The sequence below is a fragment of the Elgaria multicarinata genome, chromosome 2 (genome assembly GCF_023053635.1).
Source record: "Elgaria multicarinata webbii isolate HBS135686 ecotype San Diego chromosome 2, rElgMul1.1.pri, whole genome shotgun sequence".
NCBI classification, from domain to species: Eukaryota; Metazoa; Chordata; class Lepidosauria; order Squamata; family Anguidae; genus Elgaria; species Elgaria multicarinata.
Window position 1 is genome coordinate 95,142,793 of NC_086172.1, and position 22,771 is coordinate 95,165,563.

A 22,771-nucleotide genomic window follows, 5' to 3' on the forward strand; every position below is an offset into this window, starting at 1 on the left:
ACTTTGGATGCATAAAAATGATTAATTATTGAATCTCTTATTTGGTTAATGTTACTTTTCCCAAGCCCAAACAAGCCTTTGTACCTACAATGCCATCAACCATGGTTAATGGGTAACATCTTTGGATTCCTCTGGTCCAGTGTAGATGCTCTTGTGGAAATGCTGAGATACAGTACATCTTGTTTTGTTCTATGTACTCAGATCCTTATTTTAAGTTTCTAGATAGTATAATTGGGATTACATTAAAAAAAACTCCCAGAAAAGATATTTTATTATTAGATATCGCCTTTTAACGTCAGTCTTTTTGCACTGGCTGCAGCAAAGATCAATGCAAAGGAGCTATCAGAGATAGCATGAAATTCCTATAGCGATGCTCTGATTTAATCATTAATACTTTTATTTTTTAAGTGCTAGTACTTTCAGCAATTGTGTTTGCAAATGTGATTTGTGGGGTCACATGTTTTGAATTTTTGCAAAGGCCTTTGGACATAAAGGTCTTTGCAAAAAGGCCAGTGTGGCATAGTGGATGAAGTGTCGGACTGGGAGTTGGGAGATCTGGGTTCTAGTCCCCACCCTGCCATGGAAGCTCACTGGGTGACTTTGCGCCAGTCACAGACTCTCAGCCCAACCCACCTCACAGGGTTGTTGTTGTGAGGATAAAATGGAGAGGAGGAGGAGGATTATGTATGCCGCCTTGGGTTCCTTAGAGGAAAAAAGGCAGGATATAAATGCAATAATAAATAAATAAAAATAAACAATAAACGTTTAACCTGATCTACTTGATTCCTCTTCCTACTCTTTAAGCTCAGCATGCTAAAGTTACAATATTGGGCAAATAAAAAACTAAGAAATCCATAAAGATTAATAAATCTAGTTAATATATACTTTATTACTCACTAATGCTTCCCTGAAGAGCAAAATAGAATTTTAGGATGTTGACGGCATCCATACAAGTTATATTACTTTTGTTGTGTTTCTACCCTAAAAGAGAGAGATAAATTGATGATGTGCTTCCACTGATGCCAGCCTCCAAAATTTTCTCTCACTATTTTATAAGAAATATATAGATAGAGAACATATTATAATTTATCTTTAATTGTAATTTCCTTTAAAACCTGAGCTTCAGAAATAGTGGTTGCCATCAAATATCAATTGCATATCATGAGACATACATGGTGGGACACGGGAGAGGGCTTCCTTTGTTCTGGCATCCCAGCTGTGGAATTCCCTCCTGCTGGAGGCCTGACTGGCACCGGCACTGGCTTCATTTAGGCGCCAGGTTAAGACATGGCTTTTTTAACAAAGACTTTGATGGCTAAATCCACCAGTCTGCACACTGTCTTGTTTTAATTGGATTTTACTGTTTTAAAAAATTCATACTGGTTTTAACATATTAATAGTTTAATTTGTTTTGAATTGTATATTTATTGTTCTATTTTATATGTATGATTTTATCTGTATGCCGCCCTGAGATCCTTGTTATATAGGGCAGGATATAAATGTTTTAATAAATAAATAGTAAATAAATATCAAAGTGTCACCCTTTAAATATATTGGATGAATGAAGTAACACAATCATACATAATTATTTTTATACATTTTTACTGTGGCACCTGTAGTGTAATTAATTTTGTATAGTTAAGGCAAAGCATTTTACCTGAAACATTTTCTCCACTTCATCCCAGAACTCAAGTCAAATTTTAATTCTAAAAATTATAAATGCTAAATAACATGGACAGTAGAGGGAATTTTATATTTATAAAATGCTGACCTTAATGGATTATATTCATGATGCAATCTTTTGCCATTATTGCGTTCCCATCTAGACAATGGATCAATAGGCAGCAATCCCGAGGCTCCTGAACTCCGCCTTAACTGTGGTGTTGGTAAGCTATTTCGGCTGTTTAGTACCTGTTGAAAAAGTTAAGAAAAGTTATGTTTTTCCTACAGAAAACAGTTTATAATTCTTCTTATTTCTACAACAGTACACAAACACACTCAATATAAGCATTATTCAGTTAAAATAAAGTTATTAAGATGGATTACACAACTGGCTGAACTATTTTAACTTTAAATATCCATATATAAAACAACTGTTTGAACATTAGAAAAGTATCTAGCTCTATCTTTCATTTGTATTGCAGCCCACTCCTAGAGGAACAACTTGGCACAAACGTAATAAATGTTCTATAATGCAGTTGTGACAGTGAAGCCTGCAACACTGTTTGGCTGACATGGAATGTTCTGTTTCTTAGGAAATTTAAACAGTTTGTAATCTAGCTTCTGGAAGGAATGGCAAATTTTCAATTTGGCAAGGATTAAAACCTCAAACAGGGATAGAAGACAGAGAGTGAAGGAAAGATGCAAAATTGGCAATTGAGTGAAAGACGAACCTGAAGGAATGGAGGGAGAAAGCTGGAAGAAAAAGGAAGAGAAAACAGGGAAGTGGCTAAACTGAGAGGGGGGATTGGAAGAAGTTGCACAGTGCTTATGAGAAGAGGCCATGCGATATGGGAGAAGGGAGAGACAAGTGACAGGGCAACAGATGAGGAGAAAGGCTGGCTAAAGAAAGTGGTCCAAACACCAGGATTCTGGGGAAACAACAGCTAATAGAGAAGCCAATTAGAAACTAGGATAGGAGAAAACCATAAAGTAGGGCTAGGACAGTGCATTATTGACAGGAAGGAGGACGACAGGGTAGGAGAAGTTTGGAGGGCTGGTAATTGGGACAGGGAGCCAAGGGTAGCTAGGTAAAATGTCCAAGTCCTGACAGGGTTTTCTACCAGGTGTGGTTTGTACTGAATTAACCAGCCAATTATTTGTTGCGTTCTTCAATTCAGGGATGGGGTAACTAATCCAAATGGTGGGGGACTCAAATGTTTTTCCCATTTCAAGTTTTGCTCAACCTTCCATTGATCTGGACCAAACTATCTTGCACCCTGCCTAACACACAATTGTTCAGTGCAGTCAGAGAGTCATATAATATGTATATAATTCTGTTTTGTTTTCGTTTTTCATGTTTGTCTACAACCTAATCAAGAGAAATATGAAAGTTATCAAATTCTGAGTGAGGGGAGGGGAGGGGAGGGGGGCAGAATCCAGAAGTGTTTCAAACCTCAATATAGATACATAGATATTGCGCTTGAATGTATTTTAACATGTCATGTACTGATTACAATTGTAATATGTTGACCTTGTGCAGCTTACGATCTCCTCTTTCAGATGAGTCTTCCATTTCTGGACAGGGGTAAAAGCCCGGAAAAGGGGTGAACAGGTTAACCTTCGGTCTGCATGAGCCTGAGAAAGCACTTATCAAGCTATTGATGCTTCGCAGGGAAGAAATCACATGTGGGGGAAGGACTGGATCACTCAGAAGATCAGACACCATGTTGCGAGTCTCATTTAGTACCGAAAGATCAACTCCAGTTCCACTGCAGGCATTCTAAAACAGAGAGAAATATTGTCCGCTATTAACAGCAGCCTGTTTATTGTAAGATCGATATATCAAATCTTCATACAAATAGGAACATATGTCATGAGAGTTTTGATAAGGTGGTATTATAATATATTTAAACAAAAAGGTTTTAGATACATCGATATTCACAAATTAGTACAAATAATGTTCATATAAATATACTACAAAAATTAATACAAAATATTTGATTATGTCATTTTATTTAGTTTGGGGGAAAAATAATGTTTGCCACCAAACATTTATATGTGAACTTGTAGCATTTATTCTGTTCTCCAAACATAGGGTTTCCTCTACAGTTGCCATGAAATACATGATTTGTTATTAATTTGTTCACATTTTAAACACTCTTTCCTTGATGTTATGCTTTGTTGAAACAATATATTTCCTGAGTGAAATACAACATATTGTTCTTTGGAAAATTAGATGCCTCCTCAATATAGCATACTTCTACTACTCACCATGGGAGAGGAGGTCACACAATGATAAATCATACTTTGACAAGCAACAGAATTCCATGGGCGTTGCAAGCATATCCATGAAACTTTGCAAATGTCCTTTTTCAGATTTGGAATAATAATTATTGTCAGTAATCATGTCTGATGAAGTACTCATAAAGAAATATTTTTAAAGCAGTAAAAACACAGCAAGACTACCATTCCTGCTACCACTATGTTAATATTTTCCAAATCTCTTTAACATTTTCATTGGTGGCTTAGCACACACATCCCTTTTCTGTGCTGGAGCAGTGGAGTATGTAACTAGCTAGATTTCTTTTAAAAGGGAGAACAGCAGCACAGCACTTGCCATGGAAAGTAGCTGCACCCTTCTGGCAAGTGTAATGAGTGGCCAGTCTTCCCAACTTTGAACCTGCAGATGGAAATTATCTGGGCAGTTGCCAAGTCGCCTAAAGATTCTTAACCACATAGGACCAAACTGGCAACACCTCACCCACCCAACCAGGTGGGGGTTGGATGCTGCTGTTGCTGCCTGAAAGCCCTGGAGTGCCTTCAAGCAGTGGCAGCCAACAAAGCACACTGTCTTCCTATCCTTCCCTTGGGAAAGGCAAGTGGAGGGTATTGTGCGCCACTACCGGAAGGCAGCCCAAGCAGCTTCAGTAAGCGATGTCCAACCTTCTTTCTTGCTCACCTTTCTGCCTCTGGGGCAGCCAGGTAAGCCCCCCTCCCCCAACTTACCTGGCTCCGTCCCCCACACCTAAGGCTGGAGATACACCGCGGCCTACTTCCGGTCTTAGGCATTGGTGGCAGTCGAAGCCACCTCATGGAGGAGTAAGCCCCCCTCCCCCAGTTACCTGGCTCCACTGCCGTCGCCGCACAGACCGTGGCTGCGGCAAACAGGGGAGCCAGGTAAGCCCCCCCTCCCCACTTACCTGGCTACAAAGCTTCAGAACAGTCCAAATCAATTTGGACCGTTCTGAACTGCTTCGGGTCGATCCAGACCTCCCCTGATCCGAAATCGGGCTTAGGAGGTCCGGATCAACCCGCTCCACTTCGGATTCATGGATCCGACACAGAGTGGAGCACGCCCCTAACTGGGACTACAACTCTCCAATGCAAGTGTAAGATGCATTTCTGCCTCTAGGGGGCACTGCCATTGAAGCAGAGACTGAAACTGATAGTGATAGCCATATAATAGCTCAGAAAATGAGTCTGATTAAATTTCATGCATATTCATTGAATCTATTGGTCCCCCACTTTTTCTCAGTTCTTTTTATGGGAATGGGTGTTTTATTTCTGCTTGACACTGTGGAGGACTAGTGGAGACATAAATAATTTTCTTTGTTTCTAATGTTGATGGTTTCTTCCAGGGGTTTTTAAATTGTTCTTTTGCCTGCTCCTCATAAACTGGCAAAACCAAAGAGGTTCCTTATAGTTCAGGTGTTAACCTTACAGTTCAGGAGCTTGTAACTCCACTTGTTACAAAAAAAGGTAAAAAAGTTTAAAAAGTAAATTCAATTTGTAATAATTGCTTGAATACACTGTAGTTTTAATATACTAAATGTGATTATTTTATGCCAAACCAACTTGAACAGAATTACATTTTATGTCCCTAAAGTAACAAACTGACTTTCAATCTGTAAAAAGTGTTATTATTGCTTTTTTAATTTCTCCCCCAAAATTCGGTTCTTTACCTAATTTTTTTTTTTTTTGGAAAAAAACCCATTCTGCCTTCAAAATTTCCAGAAATTTTGCATCTCTAGCTATGCATGCAAATTACGATTGCACACCATTGTGCAGCTTTGCCCCTACCAAAAATAAAATTTCAGCAGAGACTCACAGATAAGGGGCTTGATACAGAGAAAACTCAGCTGACATGGTTGCTTTTCTCAAGAACTGCCATACTTCATTAACTCACTTTTTATGGAGCATTCAGACATCCTCATTAGTGGCTCACTGCACTCCAGTTGTTGTTGTTGTTTTGTATAATTCTCCAGTGTTTTTTCACACCAGATTAGTGGTAATTCTTTCATAATAAAATGCAACTGTAGCAACAGCCTGTCTAATATGAAGAGGAAACTCTAGTGTGGACTATTGAGACCTTTAAGTGCAGCTATTCCTTTAAATTCAATACATCCTGTTTGCAGTTTTCATCTGTTTTATTGTTTCCTGATGAGCCGTTTATTGTTTCCTAACGAGAACTGGTTAGGGGATTTGTTGCTGGCCTATTAATTGCTCCTAGAATAGCCTCTATTAATTCCCTCAATGTCAGTTTTTATGCCTGTGGAATAGAATTAGTGGAATTAGTGGTTTCCTCTCATTTTTCCGCCTTTTGTGTTTTATAGTGAAATCTTGCTATTTCAGATTGATAAATAACTGGTCAAGGAACTCCTAATTTCTTTGAATGAGTTCAAATCTCCAGGGTCCGATGACCTGCACCCTAGAGTATTAAAGGAGCCAGCAGAACTCTCAGAACCACTGTCTATTATCTTTGCGGAATCATGGAAGATGTGTGAAATGCCAGATGACTGGAGAATGGCTAATGTTGTCCCTATCTTCAAAAAGGGCAAAAAGGAGGAACCTGAGAACTACAGACCAGTTAGTCAATTCCTGGGAAAATTTTGGAGCAGATTATAAAGAAGTTAGTGTGTAAGCACCTTGAAAACAATGCCGTGATTGCTAGAAGCCAGCTGATCTCATTTTTTGATGGGGTAACCTCCCTGGTGGACTGTGGGAATGCAGTGGACATAATATATCTTGACTTCAGCAAAGCTTTTGACAAAGTGCCCCATGACATTCTGATTAGCAAACTAGCTAAAAGTGGGCTAGATGGAACAACTATTAGGTGGATCCACAGTGGGCTACAGAATTGAACTCAAAGAGTGCTTATCAATGGTACCTTCTCAAACTGGAGGGAGGTACTGATCAGGGTTCCGTAGGGCTCAGTCCTAGGCCCAGTGATCTTCAACATTTTTATTAATGATTTGGATGAGGGGGTGCAGGGAATGCTTATCAAATTTGGAGAAAACACAAAATTGGGTAGGATAGTTAATACCCTGGAAGACAGAAACAAAGTTCAAAGAGATCTTGAGAGGCTGGAGCGCTGGGCTAAAAATGACAGAATGAAATTTAATAGGGATACATGCTAAGTTCTACACCTAGGAAAAAGAAGCCTAATGCACAGTTACAAGATGGGGGATACTTGGCTCAGCAATACTACAAACGAGAAGGATATGCAGGTTGCTTACCTGTAACTGTAGTTCTTCGAGTGGTCATCTGTGCAGTCACACAACAGTGGGATCTGCGCCTGCGCGGAGTCCGTTCGGGAAAACTTCTATAGCTAAGCCGTTTTTGGCTGGAACCCCTCCCGCATGCCGAGAGTACGCATGCGCAAAGAAGGGGGTTCCTGACGATTACCTCAGTTCCTGGAGACCGACATTGTGGCCTCGGAACTGAGAAAAAAATTCTCGGTATCAATGGAGACATCGACACAGAGGAAATATATCCATAACACTAACACTTAAGGTACATAAGATGGTAAAGAAAATAAAGAAAGTGAATACACTTATATTCCCCATAGACACCGAAGAGGGGATGGTTGGGTGGGTTGTGTGACTGCACAGATGACCACTCGAAGAACTACGGTTACAGGTAAGCAACCTGCATTTCTTCTTCGTGGTCTCTGTGCATCACACAACAGTGGGAGATTAGCGAGCTGACTTACCGGAGGTGGGTCGGTGTCCTATGTCAAGATGGATGATAAAACAGCTCTGCCGAAAGAGCAGTCGGCTCTGGCTCTCGTATCCAAGCGGTAGTGCCTGATAAAGGTGGATGGCCTCGACCATGTTGCCGCTCGACAGAGGTCTGGAATGGGAACACCCTTTCCGAATGCTGTCGACGTAGCCATCGCTCTGGTGGAATGAGCTCGTATTGGCGTGTCTAGCGATAGGCCCGCTAATTGATATGTTAGAGTGAAAGTATTGACTATCCAAGCCGAAAGCCTCTGTGAGGAGATAGGCATGCCCTTGCGTTGTCTGGAGTAAGACACAAACAGGCGAGGTGATTTCCGAAAGGGTTCCGTGCGTTGTTTATAAAACGCCAGAGCTCTTCGTACGTCAAGTGTGTAGAGAGTAACTTCCAATTTCGAAGAGGGAGACGGAAAGAAGGCAGGCAGAACAATGTCCTGATTTAGATGAAAGTCGGATACTACTTTGGGAAGAAAAGAAGTATCTGGATGTAATACCGCCTTATCCCTGTGGAAATTTAGATAAGGGGGATCGACACAGAGAGCTGTGAGCTCACTAGCCCTTCGAGCAGTGGTGATGGCTATTAAAAACGCTGTTTTGAAAGAAAGTAGGCGGATGTCCGTCGTGGCCAGTGGTTCAAAGGGTTTTGAAGTTAGAGACTTTAGTACCACTGAAATACTCCATGTTGGGACACGTGTGCGGATTGGGGGAGCTAAGTTGTTAAGCCCCTTCAGAAAACGCTTGGCGAGAGGGTGAGAAAAAACAGTAGTACTGTCAATATTTGGACGAACTGACGAAATTGCTGATAAATGAACTCGTCGATAAACCTTTCTCAGACAACGTGAGTAAAAACATTAAAATTTGCTGAATAGAAGAGGAAAAAATATCAAAATTGTTGTCCTTGGCGAATGCCGAAAAGGAAGACCATTTGCGGTTGTATGATCTTTGAGTCGATGGCTTTCTAGCTGCATCGAGAACAGTTTGTAAACGCGAGGAAGTTAGATCGATGGGGATAGTTGTATCTTCCAAGCTGTTAGACGTAATGTCTGCAAGTCGCGATGTCTGATCTTGCCGTGGTGTTGCGTGAGCAACATTGGAAGTAGCGGAAGCCGTCGGTACCGAGTGTTCGATAACCATAGGAGTGTGGCGAACCACGTTTGCCTCGGCCACCAGGGAGTGATCAAAATGCAACTGGTCTTGTCGGCAGGAATCTTGGCAACTACCCTGGGTATGATGGGAAAAGGGGGGAAAGCATAAAACATGGCATTTGTCCATTGGAGTGCAAAGGCATCGCCCTGTGAATGTCTGCCTACCCCCGCACGACTGCAAAAATTCTGTACTACCCTGTTTGCCTCTGTGGCAAACAGGTCTATGTCCGGGGTGTCCCATGCCTCGAATATCTCCTCGACAATAGTTCTGTGTAGTTGCCATTCGTGTGCAAGATGATGGGAACGGCTTAGGAAATCTGCTAATCCGTTGTCGGTACCGGCAATATGAATGGCCATTATCGTAATGTTCCTTGGGATGCACCAGTTGAGAATATCGAGTGTCAGATTCAGAAGTCTTTCTGATCTGGTGCCCCCTTGTTTGTTTAGATATGCAACTACAGTTGTATTGTCTGAGGATATCTGGGTGAGGTGACCAGTAACTTCTGACTCGAAGGAGTTGAGTGCTCGTTGAACCGCTCGTAGTTCTAGAAGATTTATGTGGTCCTTGGATTCCTTGGTGGACCATCGTCCCTGAGTTGTGAGCATGTCCAGATGAGCTCCCCAGCCCCTCATTGAGGCGTCTGTGGTGAGTATCTTAGTTGGTTGTTGTTGAGTAAAAGGAACTCCTTGTGTGAGATTTTCCATTAGGGTCCACCATAGAAGAGAGTCCTTGACCTCGATAGGTAGACAAAGTCGGAGGTTCTTTCGATCTTTTTGAGGGTTGAAATGTCGTATGAACCACGATTGGAGAGGTCGCATCTTGAGGCGGGCATATTGGACCACAGCCGTAGTCGAAGCCATAAGGCCTAGCAGTTGCTGAACTGCAAACGCCGAGGTGTGCCGCTTGTGTCGAAAGCTCTGTGCGAGGTGAACTATGCGTAGGCACCGATTGGTTGGTAAAAAAGCCTGGGCAGAAATGGAGTCGAGGGTTCCTCCGATAAATTGGATAACCTGTAAAGGTTGTAATTGGGATTTTACGTAATTGATATAGAGTCCTAATTTGTGAAGCAAGGAGCAAGTAATTTGGATAGAATTTTGGAGTTGCTGTTTCGTCAATGCCACCAAAAGCCAATCATCAAGGTAGGGGTATACTTCTACTCCCATTAAACGGAGGTGAGCACATACCACAGACACACACTTAGAGAAAACTCTCGGAGCGGTCGAGAGACCAAAAGGAAGAGTCTTGTATTGGTAGATGTTATGTCCAATCGTGAATCGTAGGTATTTGCGGTATGTGCTCTCCACCGCAATGTGGAAATATGCATCGCGAGGGTTTCGAATTCTATACAGTATCCTCTTTGGATTATCGAGAGGACCCATATGTCAGTGGTAATTGCTTCCCATTGGTGGTAGTAATGGGAAAGTCTCTCGTCAAAGAAAATGGTGGGATTGATGTATCGTGGTGGTGGCAAAAAGAATTGAAAGGAATCAAAGGCACCGTCTAAGGGAGCCGTCAAATTTGCGAAAAGAACCCCTGCCTCTGTAATTTGTAGGTTGCTTACGTTGTTGAAAAGTTTGTTATTGCTGTTGTTGTTGCTGCTGTTGTTGAGGTCGGGTTTGTTGGTACTGCTGCCTACTAGGATAATAGGAGGAGCATGGTCGATACCAACGTCGCTGAAACTGTTGTTGTGGTTGGTTGAAACCCATCAGACGAGCTGTAGTTCTTGCTTTTTGCACGTTATCAAGCGAAGTGTCAGTGTTGGCGTTGAACAGACCGAGTCCGTCGAAAGGTAAGTCCTCGATTCTGGAGCGTGCCTCCTGGGAGAGACCCGCAGATCGCAGCCAAGCATGGCGGTGCAACGCTATAGTTCCCATTAGGGTTTTTGCTATGCAGTCAACCTGGTGTCTTGAGGTATGCATTTGCTGGCGAGAGAGCTGTGAAGCCTCGGAGTGGAATAGCTTGGCCAAGTGTTTTTTCTCCTCAGGTAAATGTTCCATTAACTTTCCCATTTTATCCCAGAGAAGGAGCTGGTAACCAGACATAGCTGCCTGGTAATTTGTGACCTTTAGGGCTAACGAAGATGAAGCATATAATCTGCGAGCAAGAAGATCTAAACGTCTTCCTTCTTTATCTACAGGGGAGGAATGCTGATGATTACTTCTACCCTGGGCCGCTTCGACAATTATTGAATTCGGCAGCGGATGTTGGAATAAGAACTCGACGTCGGACTGCTGTATCTTATACATACCCTCCAACCTCTTGGAAGTTGGTGGGTTTGTTGAAGGTGATTTCCATGTCTGTTTTATGGTGTCAAGTAAAGCTGGTAACATAGGTATAGCTACCGGTTTTGTCGTGTCAGAAATAATAGAATCAAAAACTGGGTCCTGTGTGGCGGATGTAGGTTGTTCCACCTGTAGACCTAATGCTTGTGCCATTCTGATGACCTGGTCCGAAAAATGTCCGAGGTCTTCTGACGGAGATATACCCCCCTGTGGGGCGACCTCTATGTCAGGGGATGAGAGTGAAGGCCGTGCCGACGACGATAAAGATTAATCGGAGCCATAATCATCTTGGTCCGATATTGGAGAGCCAACTGGAGCTGTCGGGAGTGGTATCAGTGGGGCTGACTGAGACTGTGTCAGAGCTAGAGCCTCCGAAGTGAGTGCTATAGATGGTTGCACTGGCTGTCGACGTGCTGGTGGGTCGATTCGAGGTGGAGGATTCGAAACAGTGGCTGTTGGTCTAGTCCGGTGTTGTTCCCGAAAAGACCGATCCTGATAATAATGGTCCTGAGGGAAATCTTCCCATTGACCTTCGCACGGTCGTCGATAATAGGGATCCCGGTCCCGATAGTGATATCTCTGGGGACTTTGTTCCCATCTGTCCAAGCAGCGTGGTGAACGGGACCTGTCCCGTGATCGAACTGAGCGATCGTAGTAATAGTATGCTCTTCCAGAACGAGCTGAGTACATGGAATCTGGGGAATCATGTCTATATCGCCTGTCCTGGGGGTGCACCTGTCTAGGTGGTATCGGGGCTGGCGATAGATCTCTAATCTCGCCTTCCGATGTCGAAGTGAGCCTCTGATCACGCACCACAGGCAAACGTACTGTCGGTATAGGGGACAGTAACATAGGCGGCAGAGGAGGCGGTAGTTGTTGTGCCGGTATCGGCATCGAAGGTGTAACCTCGGTCACCGAAGGTTGTGGCAAAGGGTCGTCTATCGGTACCGATGGATGTTGCACCGTATCGACGGTCGGTATCGACCTATTTGGGGTCAGAGGAGGAGTAGACGGCCGAGTAGGGTTCGGCACACTCTTTTTAAGAGATTTTTTCTTTCTCTTTTTGCTGTGCTCCTCCGAGCCCGTGGCGGTATGTTTCGCCTTCTTTGCCCTTTTTGTGAGCTTTTTAGCAATGGAAAGCGTGACGCCTCTCCCAGGCGTGGCTGGCAATTCAGGTTGCTGAGAGTCAGCAATTAATGGCGACTTTGGAGAAACTTGAACAGGTTCCATATTAGAAGCCGTTGATGTCGATGGTTTGTCCACTGCCTGTAATGCCTTGCTCCAAAGTAAAGCTTTGAGTCTATCTGACCTGTGCCGTCGCGTTTGCTTCGAAAAGGCTTGGCAAGAACGACAGGTCTCTACGACGTGGGACTCACCCAAACACAAAAGGCAAAGGGAGTGCCCGTCTGACGGAGGGAGCTTACTCCCACAATTTTTGCATTTTCTGAACGGGGCCTTGAGGGCCATGCGCCCTTTCGGGCGGTCGCTTTTCGCGAAAGAAAAAAAATGAATTTATGAAAAGAAAACAACGCTAATTAGAATAAAGAAGAAATATGAGAAGACAGAAAGAGAAGAGAAGAAAAAAACGCCTCTAATAATGGTTTTATTTTGTTTTCTACAGAGAATTTCCCAAACGATGCTACCACAATAGAGGTCAAAAGAGAACTGAGGTAATCGGCGGGAACCCCCTTCTTTGCGCATGCGTACTCTCGGCATGGGGGAGGGGTTCCCACCAAAAACGCCTCAGCTATAGAAGTTTTCCCGAACGGACTCCGTGCAGGCGCAGAGCCCACTGTTGTGTGATGCACAGAGACCACGAAGAAGAACTTGGAGTTGTTGTAGATCACAAGCTGAATATGAGCCAACAGTGTGATGTGGCTGCAAAATTATTATTATTATTATTATTATTTATTTATACATGGTGCTGCACAGAGTAAAAAAGCAAATGCTATTTTGGGATAAATTAATAGAAGTACAGCTTCTAAATCGCATGAGGTATTGGTTCCCCTCTATTCGGCATTGGTTAGGCCTCATCTTCAGTATTGTGTCCAGTTCTGGGTACCACACTTCAAGAATTATGCAGACAAGCTAGAGGGGGTTCAGAGGAGGGCAACGAGGATGATCATGGCTCTGGAAACAAAGCCCTATGAGGAGAGACTGAAAGAACTGGGCATGGTTAGCCTGGAGAAGAAAAGACTGAGAGGAGATATGATAGCACTCTTCAAGTACTTGAAAGGTTGTCACACAGAGGAGGGCCAGGATCTCTTCTCAATCATCCCAGAGTGCAGGACACGGAATAATGGACATCAGGAAAAACGTCCTGACTGTAAGAGCTGTATAACAATGGAACCAATTACCTAGGGAAGTTGTGGGCTCTCTCACACTAGAGGCATTCAAGAGGCAGCTGGACAGCCATCTGTCAAGGATGCTTTAAGGTGGATTCCTGCATTGAGCAGGGGATGGATTCAATGGCCTTAGAGCACCCTTCCAACTCTACTATTCTATTATGAAAATGAGAAGAAATCAGTAATCAGGCCTCCACCCAAGAATAGAACCTGACATGGGGCACCACCAACTTGGATGGCTTTGAAAGGAGATTAGAAAACTTCATACTAGAGTGACCAGATACAAAAGATGGCAGGGCTCCTGCAGCTTTAACTGTTGCGATGAAGAGGGAATTTCACCAGGTGATACATACATACAAATGACAGCTGCTGAAATTCCTTTTTCTATGCAAATGTTAAATATACAGGAGCCCTATCCTCCTTTTCATATGATCACCCTCCTACTGTGGCACTGTGGTGACAGAGGTCAAGCTTGTACCATAGGAGGGGGAAGGAAAAAGAATAGTAGCTGGATAGGTAAACACAACAGTGTTGGCTGAACTTATGTTCTTACCCCCATTTCTGTCTAGAGGCAGAATCCATCCAGTCTAGTGTGCACATTCAGAGTAGCAGAGCACAGAGGGGCAGAAAAGAGACAGCCCTGGCATGCAGTCTTATGAAAAGGACCTTGTTTAAGGCAGAGTTCTACTTGGGCTCAGCCTTTCTATGCACTGGGTTGGCTGGAGAGACAGAGATCATCATCACACAGGGGAAAATTCGGTTTCCTTATCGTCTTTTCTCCACCTCCACTTTTGTCCTTCATTACTTCCTCTTTCTTCCCAGAGAGGAAAGAGGAAGTAAACAAAGAACATGTGGCCCATTCAGGGGCTGTTTTTATCACGTCACTTTTCCTGCACACAGCAGGAGATCGCGGCACGTTCCATTTTTAAAAAATGGATTAAGAGACGTCTATTTTGCGATGGAAAAATGAGAGGAAGGAGCAGGCAGCGGGTGGGGGATGTCATAATCTAAAGGACACGCAAACATCCATAAGTGGGCAGTATTTATTTATTTATTTATTACATTTTTACACCGCCCAATAGCCGAAGCTCTCTGGGTGGTTCACAAAAATTAAAACCATAATAAAACAACCAACAGGTTAAAAGCACAAATACAAAATACAGTATAAAAAGCACAACCAGGATAAAACCATGCAGCAAAATTGATATTAGATTAAAATACAGAGTTAAAACAGTAAAATTTAAATTTAAGTTAAAATTAAGTGTTAAAATACTGAGAGAATAAAAAGGTCTTCAGCTGGCGACGAAAGGAGTACAGTGTAGGCGCCAGGTGGACCTCTCTGGGGAGCTCAGTAGTGAGCATGCGATAAAACACTTGTCTGATGATGCCCAGAGTATGGGGGAAAGCAGTTAGTAGGGCAAACACATTGCAGCTGGCTTGATTTGCACTTTTCTCTGTCTCTTGTCCCACATAATCCCCACCAGTGGAGGCAGACAGGCAGAGAAAGAGACAAGAATAATCAAGCCAGCCTTCAAGGCACTAAAGCAAAGTTCATCTTTTTGGAAGCAAAGGAAAAAGAAATGAATCACATGTAGCCTTCAGGCCTATTGAAAACAGAGCACTGTTCCAGGATAGGCAGTGGGATTGTGCTTCCTCCTGTTCCAGGAAGGGGAAGGGAATTAACCCCAAGTTCCACTTATGTAAAAAGTAATATTTTAAATAGGGTAGTGCTTTGAAGGCTCGATAGTCAGGGCTCGATATGCCCTTTGTCTAATGTAGGATCTATCTACTTGCATGACCCTGACACTACCAACTCCTGATTTGGTAACAGAATCAAGCAAGCATGAGTGTACGACTCCCACAAGATTAAGTAAGATCTTCCAACAGACATCTTTAAATGTTGGAAATAGCTTGCTACCTGTGCAACTTACTTTATATTTGAATGATGGGAGGTGAACATTTAATTTGTTAACCCTGGATTGGATCCAGCTTCAGAACATGCAAGAGGCTCAATGGAAGTGGAATTTCATGTTTCCTTCTGAAAATGTTACACACAGGACCAGGAGACCCTGCTGAATGGGATGAGCTGAGGTGTGTGTGTGGGGAGGGGGATCCCTAAAAATGGGTAGAGTTAAGTGAGTAGAACCCTTCTCTTCATGGAAGTCAGATCCTTGATCCAATCATTGTCTTGAAGAAGATTTTCAAGTAGCAACAAATTCTCTTACAGAGTATTTTGGCCACTGCAAAGATTCTATCAGCTCACCACTATAAAGACACATACAATTCTAAGATCATGGAATGGTTGTGTTTTGATCAGGGATCTTGGAGAGAAATGTACTTCCTCTATTTTGTATTTGGATTATCATATAAGAATAGAAATCACATATATTTGTAATATTATATTAGAAACGGAATAATCTTTACTGTGGCAGAATATAGGCCATGTGTAAAAAGAAGATAAACTACATTCAAACAGGCATCCTACACAATTTCGCTATGGAAAAAAAGTAGCAGTTCCTCTGAAATAGTAACTATCATCTTGGTTCAGGATTTTTGATGGCTGAAAAGCTTCAGAATGTTTGACACTAATACTAGTTGTTCTAGGTTAATCAGATTTAATAACAAAGTCCCTCTGGTAATGTATGAATCCATCAGCAAAAAGGGAATTTTCAGTGGCAGTTGAAGCTACAGATTAGCAATAAACCACTAGCACAAATAAGATCTCTGGTTTTAAAACGTTATAAAACTGATTTTCAGTTAAGTTTCCATAATATTTAAATTCTTCGTATTATAATTAATTATATGTTAAGGTATGCTGTACATAAACTAGACAAGCAAATGGGGAGTAGGTGGAAGGACAGAAAAATCTTTCACTATTGGGCGGTTTAGAAATGTAATAAATAAATAAATAATAAATAAAAAGCAGCAATAATATAGAGGTATGCAAGAGATTTTACAGTTGCTTGGAGTACTGTGCTACATCCTAAGTCAAAGATTGCATAATAAACATTACTTTTCTCTTACATTAAAACAGAATTTTAAAAACTCACAAAAACTGTTAAGGAAGAAATGCTTAATTAGAAAATATGCTTTTAATGAGTTATCCAAAAGAAGAAACATATCAGGATTTGGCAGAGTTACGTTTCTAACAATATAGTAAAGTTGAAGAAAAAGGACAAATAAGACATATGGTAGGTCCAGACATAATTACAAAGTATAGGGTTGGATCCAATGGTATTGTTTTTCCAGTAGAAGGGGAACTGCTGACAGGATGAATTTTCCCTGCATGCCCCCAAACCTGCTCTCTGGAGCAAATGGGAGCGCAGGTTTAGATCCCATTGAAACCAATGGAGCTTAAATACATCAGGATTAACGTCTCCCATTGATTTTAACTGAAGCATGACTAACTTGGTCTACATCCAACCCATTGAAATGTATCAGAACTCCCAATAGTATATGTAGTTGTCTTTTTTAATAAGAAAATATACAAGAGAGGAAGAGTCAACATAATTTGAAACAAGTTCAATATAGATAACAAACATTTAGTAGAAGTTTTACATTATTTTCCTCTTTAGTAACAACTTTAGGTTCTTTTATTATATTGAAAATATACTGACCTGATAATGAGGTTTATACCATTGCTTTAAATCCCAGTCCCAAAGAATCATCTGTAAGAAAACAAAACAGGAAGTTATAAACAATAGAGAACTGCATACAAAACGTAAACATTTTACCATCATCATCTTGAATTCTCTCAAAATAACCATGAATTGTAAATAATCTTTGACTAGATTAACAGTGGTTGCTGCACTTGCACTCCAATCAGTAAGACTGAGAGAAAAAACCTCTCAAATGAAGTTAGTCTGCTTAGCTTGAACGGAAATTCAACCTTAACTTTTGAATTGGCAAAATTTAGAATGTAGGATCCTGAGGGCATGAACTGTTGTTGTTTTTTGCTTGCATGTAAATGTTGCTATTTAAATAAATAAAATGATCATACATTTACAAAATCAAAGCCAAATTTTGCTAATCAGATATAGCAAGGCTGTGACCATAGAGCAGGGATGAGGAACCTCTTGCACATTTCACGATGGAGCAGTAAAGCTGATGGGAAATTATGCAAATTACATAGCGGCAGACTTTTGAATCTGTGTACTTGCCAAGACCAAAAATTATTATTATTATTACTTAAAAAATAAGATTGCTAATCTGTTTGGGAAACTCTTCAGTGTCCTTTCTTCTTGATTTTTAGGTTCATGGGGGTGAGGGCACTGACATGGGATGAGGGAGGATGATGACAGCACTAGCAACATCATGAGGAGGAGTAGAGTTTTTGCCGAGAGGCTTTCTAGCCATTCCCAACAACCCACAATGTCACCCTGCTGCATTTAAATATCACGACAAGCCACCCTGAAAACAACCCATCTTGAACAGCCCACCAACAAGCCATCGGTTTTCAGGGTGGCTTGTTCATGAAAAATAAGCTACCTTGTGGGGACTTGCCAGTTTCAAACATCACAACATCCCACCATAGTGGATTGTCATGTCATGCGAACTAAGTCAATTAAGAGGCAGTTTGATAGCCATCTTCAGAAATATGAAGGGCTGTTACATAGATGATACAGAACATTTGTACTCTGTTGCTCTTGAAGAAGGACGTGAACCAGTGGGTTCAAATTATAAGAAAAGGGATTTAAGGTGTAATCCAATGCATGTTTACACACACACACAAATACTACAACTCCCAGCATTCCTCAGCCAGACTAAACATTAGGAAGAACATCCTGATAGTATGAGCTTTTCAACTGTCCATTGTAGATTTATAAGCAGAGACTGGATGACCCCTTGTCAGGAATGCTATAGTAGTTGATTTCTTGCACTGACAAGAGGCTAGACTAGATGACCATTGGGGTTGCTTCGAACTCTGATTCTATATGTTCTAGCCAGAAATAGTCTTTTAAAATTTTACAACATTCCACAAGGTGGCACTCAAACCTAAAATCCAAGAAAAACAATAATAAGTTACTTGGGTTCATGACTAAAACTTTATATTCTAAGAGAAATGGGAAGAAAGCTGAAAGGCACCGTTCAAATGCTTGTATTCAGTATTAATAGATGCATCATTGTCCTCCGTGTATTGCTTCTCCTACTGTAAAAATTTAGACTGTAGGATCCTGAGGGAATGAACTGGTCTGTTTTGCTTGCATATAAATGTTTCTATTTAAATAAAAATAATAATAATCATACATTTACAAAATCAAAGCCAAATCTTGCTAATGACTGTACAGCAGAGATAAGGAACCTCCAGTCCACAATCTGGCCCACAGAGGCTCCCTCCCTCACCACTCCCCTTTCCCAAGACCCATCCACTGGAGGCTACTAGGGAGATGAATCCACTCTATTATCTCCAATCAGTGATCAGAGATAACAGCAGAAATCCCCCTTAGTGCGCCACTCACCATCTCATTTGGGAGGGCAAAAAGCATACTAAATACTTTACCCACCCTGCATTCTTCCCAATGGGAGGATGCAGGCAAACATGTCCTGACTGAGGTGCAAGCTGGAGGAATGCTCTTCCAGCTGGCTCCTCGGTCAGGGTGGTCTTGCTGCACCAAGGCTTTCCATGGCCGCAGAAAGCTCGCATGCAGCAAAGTCAAATCCCCAGCGCTCCTCCAGCTGGCACCTCAATCAGGGAAGCTTTGTCTGACCTGCGTTTCTCACACTGGGAACTAACACATCAGTAACCACGTGTTAAAACTGACTAGCGCAAACAGGTGTCAAGAGACAAACTACACATTATCCACCAAAACGTGCAATGAAGCCCTGATGGCCAGTTTTAGGGAAACTGCTTAGGGTGGGGACTTTTTTTTTCATATTTACTCTGCCTAGCATCTTCCTGCTGCAATCTCAACCACTGCTCCCTGTGACCCAAATCAGATTCCAGTTGCACGTACTGGACAACTGGAATTCCAAAAGGAGTAAAGTATTCCCCCCCCATCACAGCTCTGTATAAAAACACCCTCCGAGAAACTTTTATTTACTAAAACTCGACAACAAATGTGATTACCCCATTACAAATGTGGTTACTTCATATAATTACGGAAGCTTGTTCCCTTGATCCAGCAAGTGGGAGATACCTCCCAAGATTCTTGCATAATGAAGGGACCTCAGGAGAGAGCTTTCATTTCATCCTGAGGGGGAAAGAAACAACCCTCTGTACTCCCCTCCACTGGCATACACAGGTGAGGAGCGGGGTCTTTTTTCAGACCTTATGCTGGGAGGCTTCAGAGATGCTCAGAAGTTCATCATGAAATCACAGATAATCTTTTGTAAACCACCCAGAGAACTTCAGCAATGGGGCCATATAGAAATGTAATAAATAATAATGAATAATAAGCCTCCATCCTTCACCTGAGCATGTGATTCCAGGGAAGGCAGTCTCTGATATCATGGTGTTCTCATAGTGGGTATAGTTACTGGGTAGCAAATTACATATTCAGACACACTTAGAAGCTGTGAAACATCTGAGTACTAGTCTAGATGACCCCACAGGAGAGTAGTGTCCCCTGCTGTTTTGCCAAACCTCTGGATGTGTCCCCATTCTCCAAACTCGTCATTGCCAGTTTAAAGAGTGTTCAGACAGTAAATAAATCTGTTCAGACGGATGTTCATTCCCACATCTGTAATACAAAGTGACTGTTGCCTTTTTTCTAAGGGTCTCTTCTGTTATGGATATTTGTTATTAATTAAGGTGCAGTTCTATACCAACTACCTAGGAATAAGCCTGATTGAACATAATGGGACTTACTTCCAAGTAGATATCTATAGAATTATTTTCACCCCAAGGCCAGGAATGCTCCTTTTCTGCAGCAATATGAACTACCTATTTGTTTCCCTATTTTGTTCTCACTGATCTTTCAGCATACTGAATAGTGACCATTTGTTGTTATTATAATTTGTATAATGTTGCATCGTACTCCGAATTTCAGCAATATAAGGCAACCTTCCCCAACCTGGTACCCTCTAGATTTTTAGACTTCAACTCCCATCAGCTCCAACCAGAATGGCCAATGGCCAGGAATGCTGGGAGTTATAGTCCAAGACATCTGGAGGGCACCAGACTGGAGATGGCTGGTATAAGTCATATGGTACCCTGAATGCTGCATGGTTGTTTTTGAAATACACATGAGTAGTTTTGTCTGGGGTAGCACCTGAAGGGTGCAAAGCAAGAGGCAAAAACAATGCTGTTGTATGTATAACCACTCAAAGGTAACACAAAATTTTGCTACTTGGTAGATATAAGTCTTCACATACAGCCATGCATTTGGCGGTGGTTCAGATGCCCTATAAATGACATCCTGTCTCCCAGAACTAAGCAAGTGAAGATTTGTTTACGCAGTTAGTTGCTCTGCTAACATAAATAATATTCTCTTTCTCAGTAGAGCATGCACTGGAGGTTTTCTTTTTTTTACAGCCTAGCCAAATTTAGCCTAGAAATGTGATGTGGGTGACTGAAGTGCATTAAAAGTGTTTTATTTACTAAAAGCAGAGATTTCAATTGCAAGTCTTCACAGAAGTAAGTCTCATTTACTCCCATGTAGGCATGCAGCTTCTGTACCAGTTAAGCTAATCAGGCCCACCAGAATCACAGAGATGAATGCACACACATTATCATAATTGATGTACCACCTACAAGATATAAAGCTTGACTTAACAGTGAAAAAACACTGTGGAAACCTATAAAAATGTAGATTATTTTTAGGAGACTTAATAACCTATTGTTTTTACTCAAAAAGTATGTGTAATGCAAAACATAACTAAAAGTGTGTGTGTGTGTGTGTGTGTGTGTTTCAATTTAAAAGTTTGGGTATTGTATTGATTAAAAATTATTTGTACTTGCTAGCAGCATCTGTTTGACACTAGTTAGACACTAGCCCAGTAAATAAATATTTCCATAGAAACTCAGCACAGAATTAACCAAACAAAGATACTAACACCATAGCAACTTGATTCAGAAGTCAAATATGTAAGAAATCTTTTTTTAAACATACTTTTGACAAGACAAAGAGAGAAACACAGAGCCATCTTAATTTTAATAACAACTTAGGAATAGACTTTAGCCCAAAGGGAAGGGTTCAGTAACAAGTGAATGCTGCCACTGCAAAGCCTGGCACCTGAGAACCAACCTTACTAGAATTACAAAGGTTCATGTTATACTGGTATGGGCTTCAAAATAAAGATGAATAAAACAAAACTATCCATTACTATCTTCAAAATGTCAATTTGGAAACATTATTTGCTATGTTAATTGTTCACAATTAGGTTGCCCAGCCTCACTGAGGCAACTTCCAGAAAGGCAGCTGTGTTAAATTTGTTGAAGCAAAAAAGCTAGTCTTGTGGCATCTTAAAGACTAACAAAAGCTTACTGCAATTTCTGCAATACACAAGGGTTGCCTCTGAGCCAAAGGATATGTTGGGGAATTCCCCAAATTGGCTAAAATTGTTTTAATTGTCTGGCCCAATCCAGTGAATTGGTACTTTGCCAGGTGGAGCAGTACTTTCCATTTGTTCTAGAAACAAAAGGGTGGAGATCATTGGCAAAGCAGAAACATTTGTTAGAGATAAAGTTTCCCTGAGATAGAGCAAGTAAGTTCAAATGTGTATATGTCAGATTTTTAAAATAATAAATATCTTCACACTTCATATGCTCTTAGATTTTTAACCATTTTGTCTTTGTTTATGTCTCTGAGAAAAAGACCAAAAGATTTGGCGAGCTGGAGAAGGACCACCTGAACAAATTATTTAAGCTTGGTAAGAGGGTAATACACATTTTCCTTTGTCCCCACTCATATTTCGTTGTCTCTTCACCTACTTCTCTCTCGTTTTTCCATCCCAGAGGAAAATTGCCCTCACTCCATGCAATTAGGCTTATGGAATAAAAGCTTCCACTGGCACCAATCCAAGGTTTTTCCCAAACTTAATTGCCACACACAGAGGGATGGGGGTGGGGAGGGATGCAGCAGTCCCAGCTGCAATGCAGTCCCTCCATAAAATAACCCACCCACCCCACTTACATAGCAATTAAGCTTAAAAATAAACTTTCACTGGCAACAATATATATTTCTGGGAAATCGATTAGACCTAGGCTTAACAATGCCCTGGAAGTTACAAAAAGAACTAAAAAGAATTAAGGGGCTCTGAATATCTGGAGCACACACACCAAATTTGTATTCTTCTATCTAGTGGTTGCTCAGATATGTCGCCTTTGCCAACAATTGCCACCCTGCCAAAGATTAAGGCAGCTGCCAATGGATAGGAG

The 22,771-nt window shown here is 41.5% G+C and overlaps 1 protein-coding gene across 1 annotated transcript in view; it reads right to left on the reverse strand.

Annotated features, from left to right (window-relative positions):
* Window positions 1-22,771, reverse strand: part of PDE3B (phosphodiesterase 3B) — an 89,402-nt gene that overhangs the window by 33,600 nt on the left and 33,031 nt on the right. Inside the window, exons 2-4 of the mRNA XM_063117241.1 lie at window positions 17,070-17,120; window positions 3,194-3,442; window positions 1,772-1,911 (exon numbers count right to left, since the gene is read on the reverse strand). Of these exons, the coding sequence (XP_062973311.1) occupies window positions 1,772-1,911; window positions 3,194-3,442; window positions 17,070-17,120 (440 nt within the window). The remainder of the gene's footprint in view (window positions 1-1,771; window positions 1,912-3,193; window positions 3,443-17,069; window positions 17,121-22,771) is intronic.